At 40.2% G+C, this 17,105-nt stretch overlaps 1 protein-coding gene across 1 annotated transcript in view; it reads left to right on the top strand.

Moving 5' to 3' along the window:
- LOC137989060 (microtubule-associated protein futsch-like) overlaps window positions 1-17,105 on the top strand; it is a 44,783-nt gene that overhangs the window by 15,430 nt on the left and 12,248 nt on the right. The window contains exons 11-22 of the mRNA XM_068834947.1: window positions 1,812-1,961; window positions 2,629-2,716; window positions 4,462-4,567; window positions 5,364-5,464; window positions 6,974-7,027; window positions 8,499-8,584; window positions 9,128-9,223; window positions 10,485-10,706; window positions 11,628-11,658; window positions 12,114-12,352; window positions 13,703-14,069; window positions 15,745-16,740. Of these exons, the coding sequence (XP_068691048.1) occupies window positions 1,812-1,961; window positions 2,629-2,716; window positions 4,462-4,567; window positions 5,364-5,464; window positions 6,974-7,027; window positions 8,499-8,584; window positions 9,128-9,223; window positions 10,485-10,706; window positions 11,628-11,658; window positions 12,114-12,352; window positions 13,703-14,069; window positions 15,745-16,740 (2,536 nt within the window). The remainder of the gene's footprint in view (window positions 1-1,811; window positions 1,962-2,628; window positions 2,717-4,461; window positions 4,568-5,363; window positions 5,465-6,973; window positions 7,028-8,498; window positions 8,585-9,127; window positions 9,224-10,484; window positions 10,707-11,627; window positions 11,659-12,113; window positions 12,353-13,702; window positions 14,070-15,744; window positions 16,741-17,105) is intronic.

The following is a 17,105-nucleotide window of genomic DNA, read 5'->3' as shown; positions in this document are numbered from 1 at the left end:
AAAATACCTTCCTATTTCAATTGCGTGTGTGCAAACAAGAGATGCAATTAAATACATGTACAGTTTTGACAGTTAACATCAAACCCTTTTCGACTCGGAACCTTGACCGTAAACAATGAAGCAGAAAAGCGACAACAACTTTCATTCAAATAATTCTTCACTGTCACATTTCCAAATATTTTACACCTTTGCAGAGGTGAGTACAAATACCGGTAAATGTAAATGTAAATTGCCAGACAACTAAGATGCGACTTGAGTAAACACTGTGATACATTCAAGGCGTTCGATTACTTAAATGTTTGTTAAATCCATAAAAAATTGCTATTTGATTTCAGTGTTTTATATAATACCAAGTTAGTAAAATATTAGAAACAAAGCTCACTTGATATCCAAAAGCGAAAAATGAAATTGTTGTCGAAGACTATTACTCGTCGCTTAAAATCCAGACATTTATTTTTCAGCGCTGTTTTGTTTATCCAATTGACGATCCATTCTTGAGCTCCATGAGGGTATATTTTGTTTAAAGATCCACTAAAACGCCATCCACGTCAATGACTTATTAGTGAAATTTCCAATTGTTATACCGGAAGACTGTGCAGAGTTGAGAACAGGTAAATACAAATCTGACAAATAGCGAGACAACTGAGATAACAGATCCACTATATGGATTCCTTCTCTGTCTTTGTTGAACCCATACTGAGTTACCAAATGTCTGTTACAATGTCTGTTCATTTGGTTTGAGTGTTGTAGAAAACACCACACTTAGCAAAATTTTAGGGAGACAGCTCACTTTGATTACGGCTCGACGGGCGACAGATTGTTGTCGAAGTCCATTACTCGTCGCTTGTAACATTCGACCACCTGTCTTGTTCAGTATCCAATTCGCTTGCCATTGTTGAGCTTCATAAGGGTAAATTCTGTTCAAAGATCCACTAAAACGCCTTTCGCGTTACATGACTTTCGACGCCATTGCCGGTTACGTTAATCGTTCTACTGTGTCCACCAGAGAAATCTACGCATTTCCCACTACCCTCTCGATCCTAAGAAAATACGCGTAGAAGGCTCTATGCACAAAGACTCCACTTAGCAGGGGAGTGACAGGCAAGACTTTTACCGACACGGAAAAAAAAAAAAAAAAAAAGAAAACGAAAAATAGAAAAACGACGAAATTAAAGACAGATTCCGACTGGGTTTGGCAACCCAGTAATAATTATTTTCAACTTTTTTCTCGTATCAGTTGCTGTATTGCTTCCTCGCTTAAGCTTCTAACACTTCGTACTTGAAAGCGTTTTGTCGCGGCCATGACTTGAAAAAAAAATTTAAAATTACTCAGGTTTCCGAATTTCATTAAAAATCGCGGTGGATGCGCTCACAAGGTTTAAGCTGTTGTTTCCTTATGGAGTTAGTGAGTTTTGTTCGCCCAAGAAAGTTATACAGTTTTGAGGCACATCACGTGATAAGTTCTCGTCCAATAGAAAACTGCATTTCAGTTATGAGGTATAACAATGCTGTACGTTCACGTTGTCGTCAAAACCAATAACTTGGTGATCTTACGTTGTTTTGTAGAGTACGGCAAAGAAATTCAATGAGGTGCTTGCCGCACGTGTAGCCCAACTATTTTTCCTTTTTTTAACCAATGGTGTTGCCGTAGCCGTCGTCGTAGGTTAATCTCTCTATTATCGCTACTACAAATATGATATTCTGAAGACCTGCGAAATAATGATTTGAATCTGTAGGAGAACATTAAGGCTATTTACGCAACTCGTCCTAACAATAACCCTTTCATTTGTTATGATCTCTTTATAATGCAGGTTCTCGAAGTGTACCATGATCAAGAGACGGGCACGATGGTTACAAAATGCGGGCATCCTGGGATCGTTATCCTTATTTGGTCACTGCCATTTTTACAGTTGCTAAAACGCGTAGATTGTGATGCAGACATGACTTGCTTTACCAGAATGGTACGTTATAAAGTGGAAAACATAAGTAAGGGCCTTGTACCCTCGCGTTGTCGTCAAAACTTTAACGCTGTAACTTTGCTGTCGTGCAGAGCACCGCAAAAATGTATGCTAAGATGCGTGTCGCACGTGCAGCACGATTAACCAATGGTATTGTTGTTTCGTGGCGTTCTCGTGGATGACCGCGTTGTATATCTTAAAGTCCCTCATTTATTTACTGTAACTTTCACCACAACTGTGGTGGGGGTCGCACAACAGAGCCAGGCTCCAAAATAAGTGCGCCCTTCTTACCCTTCCAACCATGATATACCACAGAAGACAGACCACAACACCGGGAACTATATGCCCTACTTTTTGCGACAAGTGTGCGGGTTCTTTTACGTCCCACAGGATTATGAACATTGAAGGGTTGTGAGACGGGACCACCGGCTTATCGTCCTTATCCGAGAAGACCAGAGAGTCTAACCACTTGCAGATGTAATTACAAAGGCAGCACTTTCTCCTCAGTTATTTAAAGACCCTGAGTGTTGGTCCGGCCGGAGTTGAACTCATGACCTCCCGCGTGACAGCCCGGCGCTCAACCAACTGAGCCACCGGTGCGCGGCGGTTCTTTTTAGTATAGGAAAAAATATATGACAACTAGGTTTATACCGTTTAACTTTTCCTTCAGAACAATTTCTTGCTGTGTGGACACAAAAGTGGATATCTTCATCTCCATTCTCTGGTTTCAGAGAAAAATGAAAGAGTCGCGAATGAAGGTATTTTACCATGGGTGTATTAGACAAAATGACAGATTAAGAGCGTATGATTATGCAGTGATTGAGGTTCAACTTTGAAAAAACGATTTCATTTTATGCTGGCTCCATTAGACCTAATCGGCTAACTCAATGTTGTACCCAATTCAATTCTCCCGAGATAAAAATTCTTTGTGTGTTGTATTTGTATGACAATGTGACATTCATATTTAAATGATATGGAGATACCTGAAACAACACGTTTAATTCCCAAAGGATTTGAATTGGGTAGAACATTGAGTTAGCTGATTAGGTTTATCACACTTGCAGTGATTAGAGGCAGTGGTGAAAATTAGTACACTAGGTTAATATTTCACTTCAAATGGATTTTTCTGTATAGAAGTCCGCCAATCACAATGGCGGATGTAATCCATCAATCCGTTTCGCTACAGTGATTACGGACCTTAAGATCGGAGGACGAGGACGACTACGAATACGAGTTTTCGGTACGGAGCATGCGCATAAGGTTTGGAGGCCGACATTCTTTGAAGTGCGCGTGCCCAGAACGAAAAACTCATACTAAAAATCATTATAAACGGAAAGTCGTTGCACTTAACCTTTTCACTCCCAAGATCCAAATCTTAATTCTCCTTGCTCACTGCCATACATTTTTGTCCATATCTGTTAGGAGAATTTGGTAGTACATAAAGACAATAGGGACCCTTAGATCAGAGGACGAGGACAACTACGAGTACTAGTTTTCGGTACTGAGCATGCGCGTAAGGTTTGGAGGCCGACATTTGTTGAAGTGCGCGTGCTCAAAACGAAAAACTCGTAGTCGTCCTCGTCCTCTGATCTCAAGGTCGCTATTGTTGGCAGTGAAAAATGAAACCGTTGCATATTGTTGACGACGGTGGAATAAAAATAAAAAGGAGGGGTGAGAAGAGAAGAGGAGAGAAGAGAAGAAGGAATCTGTTCGTTATACCATTTGGGTAGGGTAATTAGACTTGATAAAGTCATCGTTTGACTGGTAGAGCGGTTTTCAAATGAGTGTCGTAAAACCAAAACCAAAGTAATTACTTTGGCCAATCAAAAAGGACGGAGATAATCCAGTAAACAATCAAAACTCGAATTATTTACACATAGCCGACACAAAGTGCGGGAAAATGTGCCAGCGCGAACCACGATTGGTTTTGGTTTCACTTCTGATTGGTTGACAAAATGGCGCGAGAACTTTGAACCAATCACTGAATGCAGTAATCATAAACCAAAGTAATTATCTAATTACTTTCGACACTCAATTGAAAACCGCTCTTACTATTGTGCTCAAAATTACAAATGTTTTATTATAAAGTAGGTACGCTTGACTTAAGTCATATCATGGCGTGAAAAAGATTTTTAGTCGCAATGCAACGCCGTGAAGGAAAGCAGTCTTCTTTTGCCCAAACTGATGTTCGGTGTTAACCGAACACACTTTAAAAATCTGGAGAAAGAAAGAAAAGAAGTGATTTTTTGATCATAGTAGCAAATAAAGGAGTTAAACTTGGCTTTATCCTTGAGCTATCGTGCTATCTGTAGGAAAGTTTTATCAGGGTTGCTTGCAACAAAGATGGCTTCATAGCTGAGTTGAAGAGTATTGCAGTACAATTTCGCAGTTACGATTTCGAATCCCATTCAAGACGGCGGTTTTTTGAGTCTTCTTTGCGGCTGCTTAAGTCTCTTCGTTGAAACTGCGATGCAAGTTGAGTTTGATTATTCCCTTTTTTCAGATGAAAGGATGGTGGGTTCAAAACACCTCCAGCCCAGAGATCACCAAGACGGTGAACTTAACAGTGTGGATTCTAATGACATTTTAGAGATCTTCTGCAGTGCTAGGTAGTAAGAAGCATTATTTCTTGAGAAGCAATCGATTACCGTGACTTTGTTGTTTACTAGAATTCCTTGAAGGGCACCCAACTAGCAAATCAAACCAAAAGCCTTTGCGAGACATTTTTAGGTTCCTTGTAATGTATAAAGGCTGTCTGAAGAGATATTTTCATCACCTACAAGACTTTGATCTGTTCGGATATCTTACCTGAAAGTTAAAGTGTCCGAAAACATTAGGGAATGAGATCTTCAAATTGCAAGCTGAACGTTACCTCTAAGAATTTCCTAGCGAACCGCTTACTCATCCGAAACTTCTAGGTGACCTTTTCGAGTGTCAAAAATTGCAAAAAATGTCCTTTCCGAAAACGTAAGGGACTACTATTCCCTGGTTGCTAATCCTTTAGGTGATCTTTTAGTAAGAAATATATAGCTGTTTGGAAATGTATTACCGAAATTCGTAGGACGGTATGAGTCTCCCGAACACATATTTCACCGAAGATTATCGTTGGGTGCCCCTGTTCCTTTTATTCTCGTATTGCTAACAAGATGTGTTTATGTCTAGGGCCTCTAGAATACTTAAAAATGAAACATTTATGACCTGTAGACTATTAGAACAGATGCTAACGACTTCACCACATTGACTCTACATGTCCAACACTAGGAGCTAGGGAAACATCTACTGACTTCGTTGTCCAATATGGCGCCGCAAACCACCCATTTCGAAACTTTCTTTGGGTATTACTTGCTATTTAGAAATCAAAAAGCTTCATCGATAAAATGACCACGTTTTTTTCTTATGTTATAGTTGCGATGGTGTGATTAAAATCTGGGACAAAGACAAGACCCTTCTTCGTGAAATTAAAATGAACGAAACATTAACGGTTGCTTCCTTTCTCAACAATCAAGGTAAGATTTTGTTTTCACAGAGCTGTTCCAGTTGATGTTTCTGAATATTTTCTCTCATCTTGTGAATTTTCAGCTGCCGTAGTTTACATCAACAAGTGTCTGGCTCTTAATCAGTGCTAATATCCGGTAGTGCACTTAATAGACCCTTCTACAAAATGGCGGCCGGGAATTCAAATAAGTTGAAATGAAAAACTAATACCGGAAATAGAAAGAACATCTTTACTGTAGTAACCCTGCAAAGTTTCGGCATATCAGGTGTAATATCAGCTGTAAAAATGTAAAAACTAAAAATGTACAGGTGTTTGTATGATTGGTGGGTATGGCGTATACCGCCAGTCATACAAGCGTCTGTAAATTTGTCAAATTTCAACTTACATTTTCTCAGCTGATATTGACACCTAATTCGCTGAAACTTTGCAGGGTTACTAAAGTAAAGGTGCTCTTTCTATTTCTGATATCGGTTTTTCATTCAGTTCAATTTTTAACTCAGTCAAATCGGTTGCCACCATTTTGGAGAAGGGTGTATTAGGCGCACGACGAGTGTCCCCTAGATCTTCTCTCCAAAGTCGACATCACTCACGTTTGGGAATACTGTCAAAGGGTTTGACAGTGATGACGCAGTAGTGAGAGCACTCGCCTCCCACCAATGTGGCCCGGGTTCGATTCCCAGATCCGGCGTCATATGTGGCTTGAATTTGTTGGTTCTCTACTCTGCACCGAGAGGTTTTCTCCGGGGTACTCTGGTTTCCCCTCTCCTCAAAAACACTTGACTTGATTTGCGGTAATTGTTAATTTTGGTTTATGGTGTCCCCAATTAGTGCTCCAGCGCTAGAATGACTAGACACTTTAAATACAGTTCCTTTCCTTTCCTTTAACTTTACATTGTGTCCCCAAAACTGCGGTCCTCAAGAAAAGATCAACAGCTGCATTTAAACACACCAAGGCATAACGTTAAAACCCTTACACTTACCATATTGTTGAAAAATGGTAGTAAATGCTTAGACTTAAAGGGAAATTTGATAATTGCATGTAGTCAGTCAGTATGGACGGCAATGCCAACCAATTACAATATCAGTTGGGAGTAAACATTTGCGTGGTCGCAACTATTTACCGATGATCTCATCTTTGATTGTGAGATATGTGAAGATCAGTATTTTATGACTCTTAGAGCGAGCGAATGATCATTGAAGTTGTACGAAATTTAAGCAGTTGCAGAGGAACCATAAAAAAAGGTAAACCAAGGCTTGAATGGGACTTGAACCCCATGCATGTGAGATTGTGAAAGACGCCTATTTTACAGTCGTTCAATCACCTCGTATCTCGCAGCTTATTATCTTCTTGGTGGCTACATAGCTCAGAGTGTATAGATGCTTTGCAATCATTCTCTATAGACACAGGTAACAATGCTGCAATGCACAATTGCTGGTGGACGAACAGTTTTTCAACTTCAAGGAAACTACCGTTCTGTTTCATAGTATATATGATGCACTGACTCAAACTCCTTTTTAGGGGACATTCTCATTGGATTCAAACAGCACATCTTTATAATTTCAAACGCAAAAGGTAGGGGAAAAGCTAAATTACTTTCAATTGGTTTCTCTTTTAACCTTTCAATTTAAATTAAAACCTCCTTCAAAAGGTCAAGAAATTATGCTTTGCGGAAAAGCATAATTATGTTGAATGTAATGTATGCAGAGTACTAATTGCTGTAATCATGACCGACAATCAATATTTGTGCATAATTTCCAATTATTAGTTAATTTATTCTGCAAATTATAATGTTAACCCTCAATTAACAATTCAGTAAAAACTGTGTTGTAAGGTCAAAAAGCATGCCTTGCGGAAAAGCATAATTTGTTAAATGAGATGTATGCAGAGTACTATTAATTATATTTATTATAGGCGACAATCAATTCCGATGATTACTTAATTTATTCTGCATATTTATGCGATTCCACGAGAACTCCTTTGTCCATCGTTTGGGACGCTTGATTTGTATGCGAATGCTCCAGGTTCAAATTAGTCTCATGCAGGCTACTGCCTGTAGTTGTCTTCAGTGAATTTAAAGAGGCTATGTCACGCAAAATGATGCAATTTCATGACACCCAAAATACCCAAAAAATTGCAATAACCGCTTAAAACTGTTGAACAACATAAAAGAAATTGTGCAAGAGGACCACATCGCTTTTTATCCTGCTTCATTGTAAGATGCGTTAGAGTAAGGATGTAGGTCAGTTGGCATCTGTCTCACATTGTTCACTGTGTTGGCTGGCCATGGTCTTCCACCTTTCTCTGTCACTGCATCGGCAAACACTCACGAACCCGCTTTTTCCTGTTAGTGACGTTGTAGTTAACTCCGCCAGGCAGCTTAAGAGCTGACAAAACAACTATATGCTAAATGAAATGACTGTGGCTTTCTTTCTCATAGTTTACCCGTACCCGTAGCGTAGCTTTTCAGTGATTGTTGTGAATGCCTGTAATAAAAGTAAAAAAATGCTCGTGAGCTCAGCGATATTGTTCGAGAAACAAATGGCACGGGTTCCTCTTTCCTGCATCTTCTTGTTTTCGGGTATCTCTCGCCGGCCTCGTTTCCCGAAAGTCCTGGAACTTTTTGGGCGTGTTTTGGGTGTCATAAGACGCCTGATAACGAAAACATGTTAACAGATCAGCTTTTCAGGATAAGCGGATTGTAGTTTTAAAAATTGCCTTTCGGGCCCGAAAAGTTTACGGGACCTTCGCGAAACGGGCTCCTGTACCTTTTTCGGGTCTTTTCATTCTCCCTCTCTCCTGTATCTTTTCAGGCTTTTTGGGTCTTTCTCTCTGACTCCTGTATCTTTTCTTTCGTGTCTCTTTATTTTACACCATATGGAAAGGTAGTTTTGACTGATGGTTTGTTACGCTGACCAACCTGGCAGTGCCACAAATGTTGGGCAACAGTTTTGCAGAGTTTAGTTAAGACGTTACAACACGGTCCCTTGTGTTATTGGTTGCTTATCACTTCCAATTTATTTGTTATTACTGTTTTCTTGAACAGAATCTGATATCTACGAGGACCCGTCAGTGAGATTTGAAAGCAAGACAATCCTGCAACCAGACCCCACGAACATGGATAATTACTTGGTAAATTAGTTGCTAGCTTTAAGTGGTAGACATGGACTTACTTTAATTAGATGACTGTGCTATAACTATATAGCAACGCTGGATGCGGTGGAAACCTTGAAGCCCTCCAGACTCGATCAGTGATTGGGGAACAAAGAAATAGATGATGGTAATCAGCTATTTAATTAAGGCTTGGGTCTGTTGCATCATAAAGAATGGAACAATTTGTGACGTCAACTCAGGGATAAAATTTTTTTGCGTGTGCCTTGCGACAAATGATTTCCAATTGCCCAGCTTTGTCTTAACTTTTTGTCTAACAAATTTTAAAGGAGGTTTCTACAATAAAAGAATAATGATATTTCGCTATTGAGCGTTATGTTTGGTTCCAAATACCAATTGGTAAAACGTGTTCAATTTTGAAATTTATGTCACTTGTACTGCGCACACACACACAAAAAGAAATCTTAAGTTAAGGAAAAAATGTTTTATTGTGCCAGAAACTTAATTTTGTGGATCAAACTTTTAAAGACGCTGTCTCAGTGAGGCAATCGCCATTCGTTACAGGTTCCTTTTCCAAACCTGCAGTTAAAGACGTCTTGGTTCATGGAAGGAAGACCACCACCAGACCTTGAGCAACAAAACCAACAGGAAGAAAAAGAGGTCTGTGTTTTTTCTTCTAAATTGGCCAAAGCTGATTGGGAGTCCATCGTGTGTCACGATTGGAGGTTCAAATAAGGAGTTTTAGCAATGACAACGACAAATTTAATGGCAACGAGGTGAAACACTTACATACATACAGACTTATTGACTTTCCCCAAGGGGGCTTTTCAAAGACATTATTGACACAAATGTATTCCTATTTACAATTAAAAGGTAAAATTTTAAAAATTGTTAAAATATATAAGTATTAAATTACAGTTCTTTAAGTAATTTGGTCTTCAGGCGATGTTTAAAAACAGTGACTGAATCACACAGTTTAAGAGAATAATCTAAAGAGTTCCATAAATTAACCATTCAATAATAAAAGGTTATTTGGCCGCTAGCGGTTTTAAAAAGTGGAATGTTCAACAATTGCGAGTTTCTGGTGCTACGACCGCTCACCTCGGCTCGCTTTAAAAATTTTGAAGACAGATATTCAGGGGCGTGGCCCGTCATACATTTAAAGGCCATTGTAGCGCTTCGATAATATAACTGGTTTGCCGCAGGTGGCTTCATGTGGAAAATAGACTCCTGCTGCACTTGCGCAGCGTTCACGTCCGGCATGTATTTTATCACAAAAAAAAGGCGTGAAACGAGCAAGTTCCAAGTTACGATGACGTTACGGTTCTTTGAATGTGTAATTTGACCTTGGGAAGGATGATAAACCAGTTGCTTGGCAACGGGTGGAAGGCGAATTGAAAAATCAGAGTCCTGGTCAGGGTACTGGACCCTCGGGAGTTCTAGTAGCTCAATGGGTAGAGCATCCTACCGGTGTTAAGGAGGTCGTTAATTGTCAGGTGCCCATTCGCCGCTGTTGCCAAGAATCTAGGTTATCATTGTAAGCAGCAATATTTGATCCGTCGTTTAAAGCCTTTTGTACCAATCCTGCCATAGGTAGCTTCGCGCATGTATATGTTGTGGTTATATTTCTTTTTTTTTTCGGGTTTAAGATTTTTCAAACCAGTTCAAATATGATTGTTCTTTGTCTTAAATTCTGATTATCATGATCTGAAAACAAAGGAAAAACAGAAATTGAACTAGCTCGAAAATTTTTTAACCAAATATAAAACTGAGCCATGACATGTACATTGCACAATTCGAAAAGCTTGGAGTAATCGCAAAATATGTATTATGGTATGAAAATTATTACGATGTGGTCGTTAAACCTCCCTCTTTTTTTGTCTTTTTATTGGAATTTTCATTTGTGTACTTTTCATTCTAGTCAATTAGCTCAATGTCAGACAGCCTTTCTTTCGCGCCAACCGAAGTTTATTTCTCCCCGTCCTCCACACCAAGGAGATTGTCCATGGCTACTTCAGTTGCGTTGTCCGAGCACCAATCCAGGTCAAAATTGTGGGAACTTCCCGAATTTGGTGACTCGCCTGTTTCGTCGCCACCGAGAACTCCGCCACCAGAGCCAGCAATGCCCTCCACCCCTCCCTTGGTAAGGTTACTATCTGAAGAATGTTTTCAAAGAACTGTGAACTTTTTGCTTGCAGGGTGCGTCATGCGCTAATCATTGGAGATGGATCCATTTGTAAATAGTTACGCTTGAGATTAATTCATGGACAGTGAATGCTGGATATCACAAAGCTTCTGAATACCATTTGTCACACAACGCACTGCATATGGGATGCTTGCTGTGCAGGCTAGCCCACTAGATTGACGGACCAACCCACTCATGTACACCATTCAGCTAATCGTATTTATATTTTTATTGTATTTGAATAATAATGATCATCATCATCATCATCATCATAATAATAATAATAATCATAATAATCATAATGATAACAACAATAATAATAATGATAACAATAATAATAAAAATTATAATAATGATGATAATGATAATAATAATATCTGGCTTGCTACTCGCCCTTTCTCGCAGTCAGAGACTGAATTGCTAAGGGTGCAGCTCAACGGGGTCGGACCGAAGGAGCTGTGCAGCCGGCTAGTCGTTCAGCCACTGAACACGACCCATTCAGAGCATGGAGCACAGCAGCGCAGCCAGATGGAATAAGTTGTAAGCTGGGAGTTGATTTTGCAGAGGGAGGAAAACCGGAGGGCCCGGAGAAAAACCCTCGGATAAGATTGAGATTGATTGAATGTAGGATGCGATCCCGGGTCCGCAGAGGTGAGAGGCATAAGTGTTACCACAGGGCCATCCTTACTTCCCTTGAGAATGACAGTTATCGCGGCAATTAACTTGGCAATTACTTACATAGCGCAAAACGCCTGCGAGTTTTATTAATGTTTTTTTTTATGAAATATCTTGTTACTGAACATGTCCCATTTTTGTGTAGCCACACGTGTCCTTTTTTTGACATTGTGTAAATTCATCGTACTTTTGTTTGTTTTCGAGGAGGAAGAGTCCGATGAAGAGCTGAGTGAAGGTGTAGTGTTTTTAATACTAATAGTACTTCGGTTGATCTCAAATGTTTGATATTTAATGTGTTTTATTAATATCTATAATAGGCCAGTTTCGTATTCTAACGGCTGGACTGGATCTAGCATGAAAATGGCCTATTTAATATGCGTAACATATTTGTTTCATAAGAATACTTTGTTCATATTCCCAGAAGACATATGTCGAGGAATTTCTCTGTGTAATTTCCTGCAGTGAGGGATTAATCTGTATATATAACTGTGTAATGAGAGATTATCAGGGTAAAGTTCTGCTACGGCAGTCTGAAATTTTCCTGTACACCTACACACATTGTATTGTTTTTAAGAAGTGTCTAAGGTCATGGACAACAAATAGTGTCCTTTTGTTGTGTCCGAGTGTAATCCAGGCTTGTGGTTTTAAGTTACGATTTTGTAAAATCAATAACATCGTTTTTCGTAACAGATGAGAAAGCCAAGGACGAGCCAGTACAAGGAAGCCAGGCCTCCTGCGATCAATGCACTGGTGCTCTCAAACAAGAAGGAAAGAGAAACGTCCCTTTTATTCCAAGCTTCCGGAGAGGCAGACTGGGTAATATATCAATCGACAGCAAGTCGTTACGGTCTGGCCATGGAGGTCCCGGTTATGCTGCTCCGGTTGTTAGAAAAGTGGCTACGGAAAACTCTGAACCAAAGAGTTTTAAGGTAATAGGTCGATAGCGCCCGCATAACATGCTGTCAGCCTTTATAGTAGTTGCAGTCAAGCCAAGTGGCCTCGCGAAACTAGGGAGTCCACAAATTTCACGGCAAGAAGAGCCATATGAAGCTAAGTCCAAGTGAGACCAGAAATAATTATGCGTTAACACTTTAAAATACGGCACCCAGTCCCTCAAATTATTGTGTGTTTATTGGTAAACAAATTACGGTAGGTTGTCCAGTAGTTCCTCAACAAAAGGAACTCTCGACTCCAACGCGAAATAAGTTTAAAATTATAATTAAAATTGTATCCGATATAAATAATTTTTAGAATCGCCTATTTTTGTTTTTAGATTTTGAGGTTTTTTGTCATCTCGAATAACTGTAACATGTTGCGGTTGCACTATTGTTATTAATATAAATGTTATGTGAGTGAATAGTGTTTTCGCTTATGTGGCCAGCAGCAATTTGCATACTAAAACAAAAGGAAGCATTTTTTACAAAGTTGGAGTTAAATTCCCAAAAGAATATTTTACTCGTCCAACACGACCCCTCCAACATGGCCGCTGTGAGGTCATGTTAAAACAATCAAGTCGGCAACCATAACACATCACAGTTATTCAAGATGGTGGTGCCCAGAAAATTTGAAAGTGAATATACTCTTTATGAAAAAAAATGGTTCCCACAAATGTTTCCAAACATTATTTCCTTCGGTTTAAATTTATCCTGTAAAATCATGCTGAGAAGGCACATCACTGCTTGACTTAAACAAATGGTACTCTGGGCAGCAATAAATTTTATTTTCGATAAAATGACAAGGATTTAGAGTGGGCTGGGCGCATCGCAAGAGGGAGGAAGAGGGACAATTTAAGCCACAAATTAATTTGTGTGTGAAAAGATTTGCCCGCATTAGCCTCCATTTCATGCTAGATCCAGTCCAGCCGTGAGGATTCGAAAAGTTAATGGTCTGTTGTCTCTTATAGACACCTAAAACATTCAGGCAGTTTCAACGGGATTCGAACCCATGACTCTTTAGGATGCCAGTGTAATGCTCTACCAACTGAGCTATGAAGCCGCAGAGTTGGGAGCAGGTCAATATATTGAGCTCATGTGTTTCCGTGAAAGGAATGATGAATGAACGATAAGTGCGATTATTACTTTAATCTTTCGTCTATAACCCGCACTTCAAATACAAATTCCTTTAATTCAAAGACGATTATGGTGCGCACAAGTATGAGGGCCAAATCCTATGTTGCCTGACCAGTGAGAGGGTGGATAGCGCTAAACAGCTTGATCATAGTAGAGCTACACACCTTTAAAGTATCTGGAACTGGGATAAATATAATTTTCTACCCTTAGCCAAGACATCCTCCAAAGCCAGTTGTAAAGAAAACAAAGAAATCAAAGGAAAATGAAAAAGAAGATTCTGTAGAAAGGTCTGGCAACCAAGATGGTTACAAGAGTGACAACGTGAGCACAGAAACTAAAGAAGACATGAACGTGGATGATGCTGTGAGCGAAAGTAAGAATGATGATGCTTCGTACAGGCCCACGACAAACGCACATGTACTGAACATGCCAGAAGGTGGAGGAGAAACGCCGTCCAAGGGTAGTAACCCAGCTGGCTCTTGGCTCTCCATTGAACCCCTTGCCACGATACAGAACGGAGTGCATGCGCAAACGAAAGAGAACCAAACAAAGTCAACTGATGCTGGAACAGCGAAAGGTACAGTATCCTACCAAGGTGTCTCCACTTCTCTGGCCGAAGATTCCAGAGTTAAAGATTCGTCCCCGAGCATTTTTTGTTGTTGTTACTATGCTTCCTTTCATGCGTAAGATTCCATTTCCCGATTTCGATGGGGTAGGAGGGGTCATTACGTTGTGCAAACCCCAAAATGATGGCTGTGCATTACAAGTGGGTAAAATGATACACCAGAAATCTATGCACAATGATTAAAAACTTCATTAACGAAAAAGCAACACGGACCACCGTTAAGCAGGTTACGCACGAGCTACAGTGTACTGCAGTTTTCCTCGGCAAGTGTCATGGACAATTTTCGTTGGGTCGTGTGTATGCCACAAGTTTCCTTTGACGAGTTTTGCGTTGACAAGTTTATTTGCTCGTGTGAACAAATAAACGAGTTTGCTTTGACAAGTTTTCACTGAAGCCAGCGATACAAGTACGCAGAGGACAATGAAAACCGAAAACGCGGGGCGCCAAAAAACAAAAAAAAAACATTTTTCAAAAGTACATTTTTCAGTAACGATTCCAAGCTTAATCATAAAGATATACAGTCTTTTACCTTTTAGTGCAGCAATATCTAAATTAGGAAATTCAGCTCTCAAGAGGTTTCTTGTTTCGATCCCTCTAGCAATCTATTTTGGTACTCCACAAGGTTTCTCTTAGCCTACATAGCCAGCGTTTCCGTAGGGAAACATGAAAGATTTTTTGATGTTTCGACCACGCGAAAAATGGGCGAGACAAAAATCTTTCATATTCCCCGCACGGAAACACTTCCTGCGCAGGCTAGCTTTCTCTTGAGCGTAGGGGTTCCAGGGGAAGAGTAATGTAGCAAGCACGAGAACAAGACCACTGAGAGCCCCGCAATTTCTCCAGTTTCCTGACAAGTTTTCCTTGGCGACCCGTACAGACCAGCAAGTTCTACTACTTGTCATGCTAGCATTTGAACAAGAGCACTAAACAAGGAAAGCTTTTTTTTTTTATACTCTCCAGTAAATAAAACTTGTCAAGGAAAACTTCCTTGTGTGTAACCTGCTTTAGGTTCACAGTAAAAGCGACATTTGTAAGAATTATCGTGTGACTTTAGTATTATTTAACAAATAAATTCTATGTTGCCGTGCGTCTGTTCAGTAATATATAGATCACAGATGATGTCAAAATGTGGTAAGAACAAAAAAGGGGCACACGAGGCGATAGCCGAGTGTGTCACTGATGTTCTTACCACATTTTGACGTCTTCTGTGATCTATATATTACTGAAAAGACGCACGGCAACATGGAGCCTATTTGTTTTATATAATAAAGAATTATACCTTATTTGCATGAAAGCTGATGGTGACGTCAATCGTGCGTCGGTCCTCTTATCGATCATAGGCAAGAACCAATCAAAATGCGATGATAAGTTGGGTTATTATATAAAGAATTATAGTATTATAGTATGATAGTAAGATTATACCCACATTTCACCCTTGCTCACCACAGAGTCTCCAGTATCTCAGTAGTTAGAACATCCGGACTATATCACGGAGAGTGGTGGGTTTAAATCCCATCTGGGGCTCGGATTTCTCCGAGTTCCCATTTGACAATGCATACCGTAATATCTTTCATGTATTTCTCACATTACTCACTTGGGTGACTTTAGTGTTCCATTTTTCCCGTAGATGAAGGGGGTCCACAGGAAGAGACACCTGCGCTGTCGATTGACAAAGCCACCAAGGGTAACAGAGCCAAGACCCAATTAGGTGGCAAGACAAAAGTATGGAATACTGAGGAGGAGATTCAGAATGAAGATCAAAATTCTGCATTCGATGGTACAAACGGCAATAATGGAGAAACTTTAAAAACGCAGAGAAGTGAAGAGCTTCCAGACATAGATTATTCTATGGTGAGTTACACTGGCCCAGTTTTTGAGGAGCTGCAACACGGACAAGGTAAAGTCTCGGAAAGGGCGGAAGTAATGGACGCCTTCGACGAACATGACGAAGTTGAAGGAATCGATGAAGTTGGGACTTCATGTGGGAAAACGCGGTTATCGTCTTTGCTTCATGGCAAGGAAGGTGAACAAGGGCAAAAGAAAGTGAAGGCGTCCGGTGGTGATAATCGACGGCGGCATCGAAACCTACGACAATTAGCAGCTCGCAGAAATTCACCCTTTTCAAGAGTGCAAAACAGTAGTGTAACGCTTAAAGGAAGCGTATTACCGGTTTACAATGGCAGAAGGCGCACCGATTCGCCGAGTGAAATTTCTAAGAATTCTATGAACGTAACTCCGGTGACGATTTTTGCGCTAGCCCGAAACAGGCGGGAAAATACATCGCAAAAACATCGACGGTCCGTGAATGGAAGTTTGGGACAGAAAGAAGAAATGACAGAGACTTCCAATTTAAGTAAAAAGGAGGCAGATAAGGGCATTTTTGAGCTCCGTAACGATGATATTACGCAATTTATGGACAAAACGGATTGGAAAAGACCAGGTTATCACGGTACTGTTGACATCTCTAGGCCCCCCAGCGTGCAGAAAAGTGAGAGCTCTCTCATGCGATGGTGCATAAAGGCCCTGAAGAAAGTGGACCTAGAGGTGCTTTTTCCTCCAAAGCCAACTCGTCCAAAAAGCTCTCCAAGTTCCGTGAAATTAGAAACAGCCAAAAAAGAGAGAGGTGCGGTAGTTGTATTATGTGCTTGATATATATGGGTTATTGACCAAGTGTGAGGTCAAGATGGCTGGATATTGGCTAAGTTCTTTCTTTTTGCGTGTTTATGGACCGAGACGAAGTCGAGGACCGTAAACAAGCAAAGAGAGAACGAGGCCAATGTCCAGCCATTTTGACCGAAAAAACTTGGTCAATAAAGGATTTACCCGGAAAGAAACCTCTCTCTGAGTAGAGAACCAACAAACTCAACCCACATACGACGCTAATTATGGGATTGGAACCCAGGCCACATTGGTGGGAGGCGAGTGCTCTCACTATGGAGTTTAAGCAAAGACGACGGCTACGGCAACGAAAACATCATTCCAAAATAT

This window comes from Montipora foliosa, unplaced genomic scaffold, assembly GCF_036669935.1.
Source record: "Montipora foliosa isolate CH-2021 unplaced genomic scaffold, ASM3666993v2 scaffold_438, whole genome shotgun sequence".
In the NCBI taxonomy this organism is placed as follows: Eukaryota; Metazoa; Cnidaria; class Anthozoa; order Scleractinia; family Acroporidae; genus Montipora; species Montipora foliosa.
The sequence above is the reverse complement of the archived record's forward strand: the minus strand, read 5'-3'. Positions and strand labels throughout refer to the sequence as shown.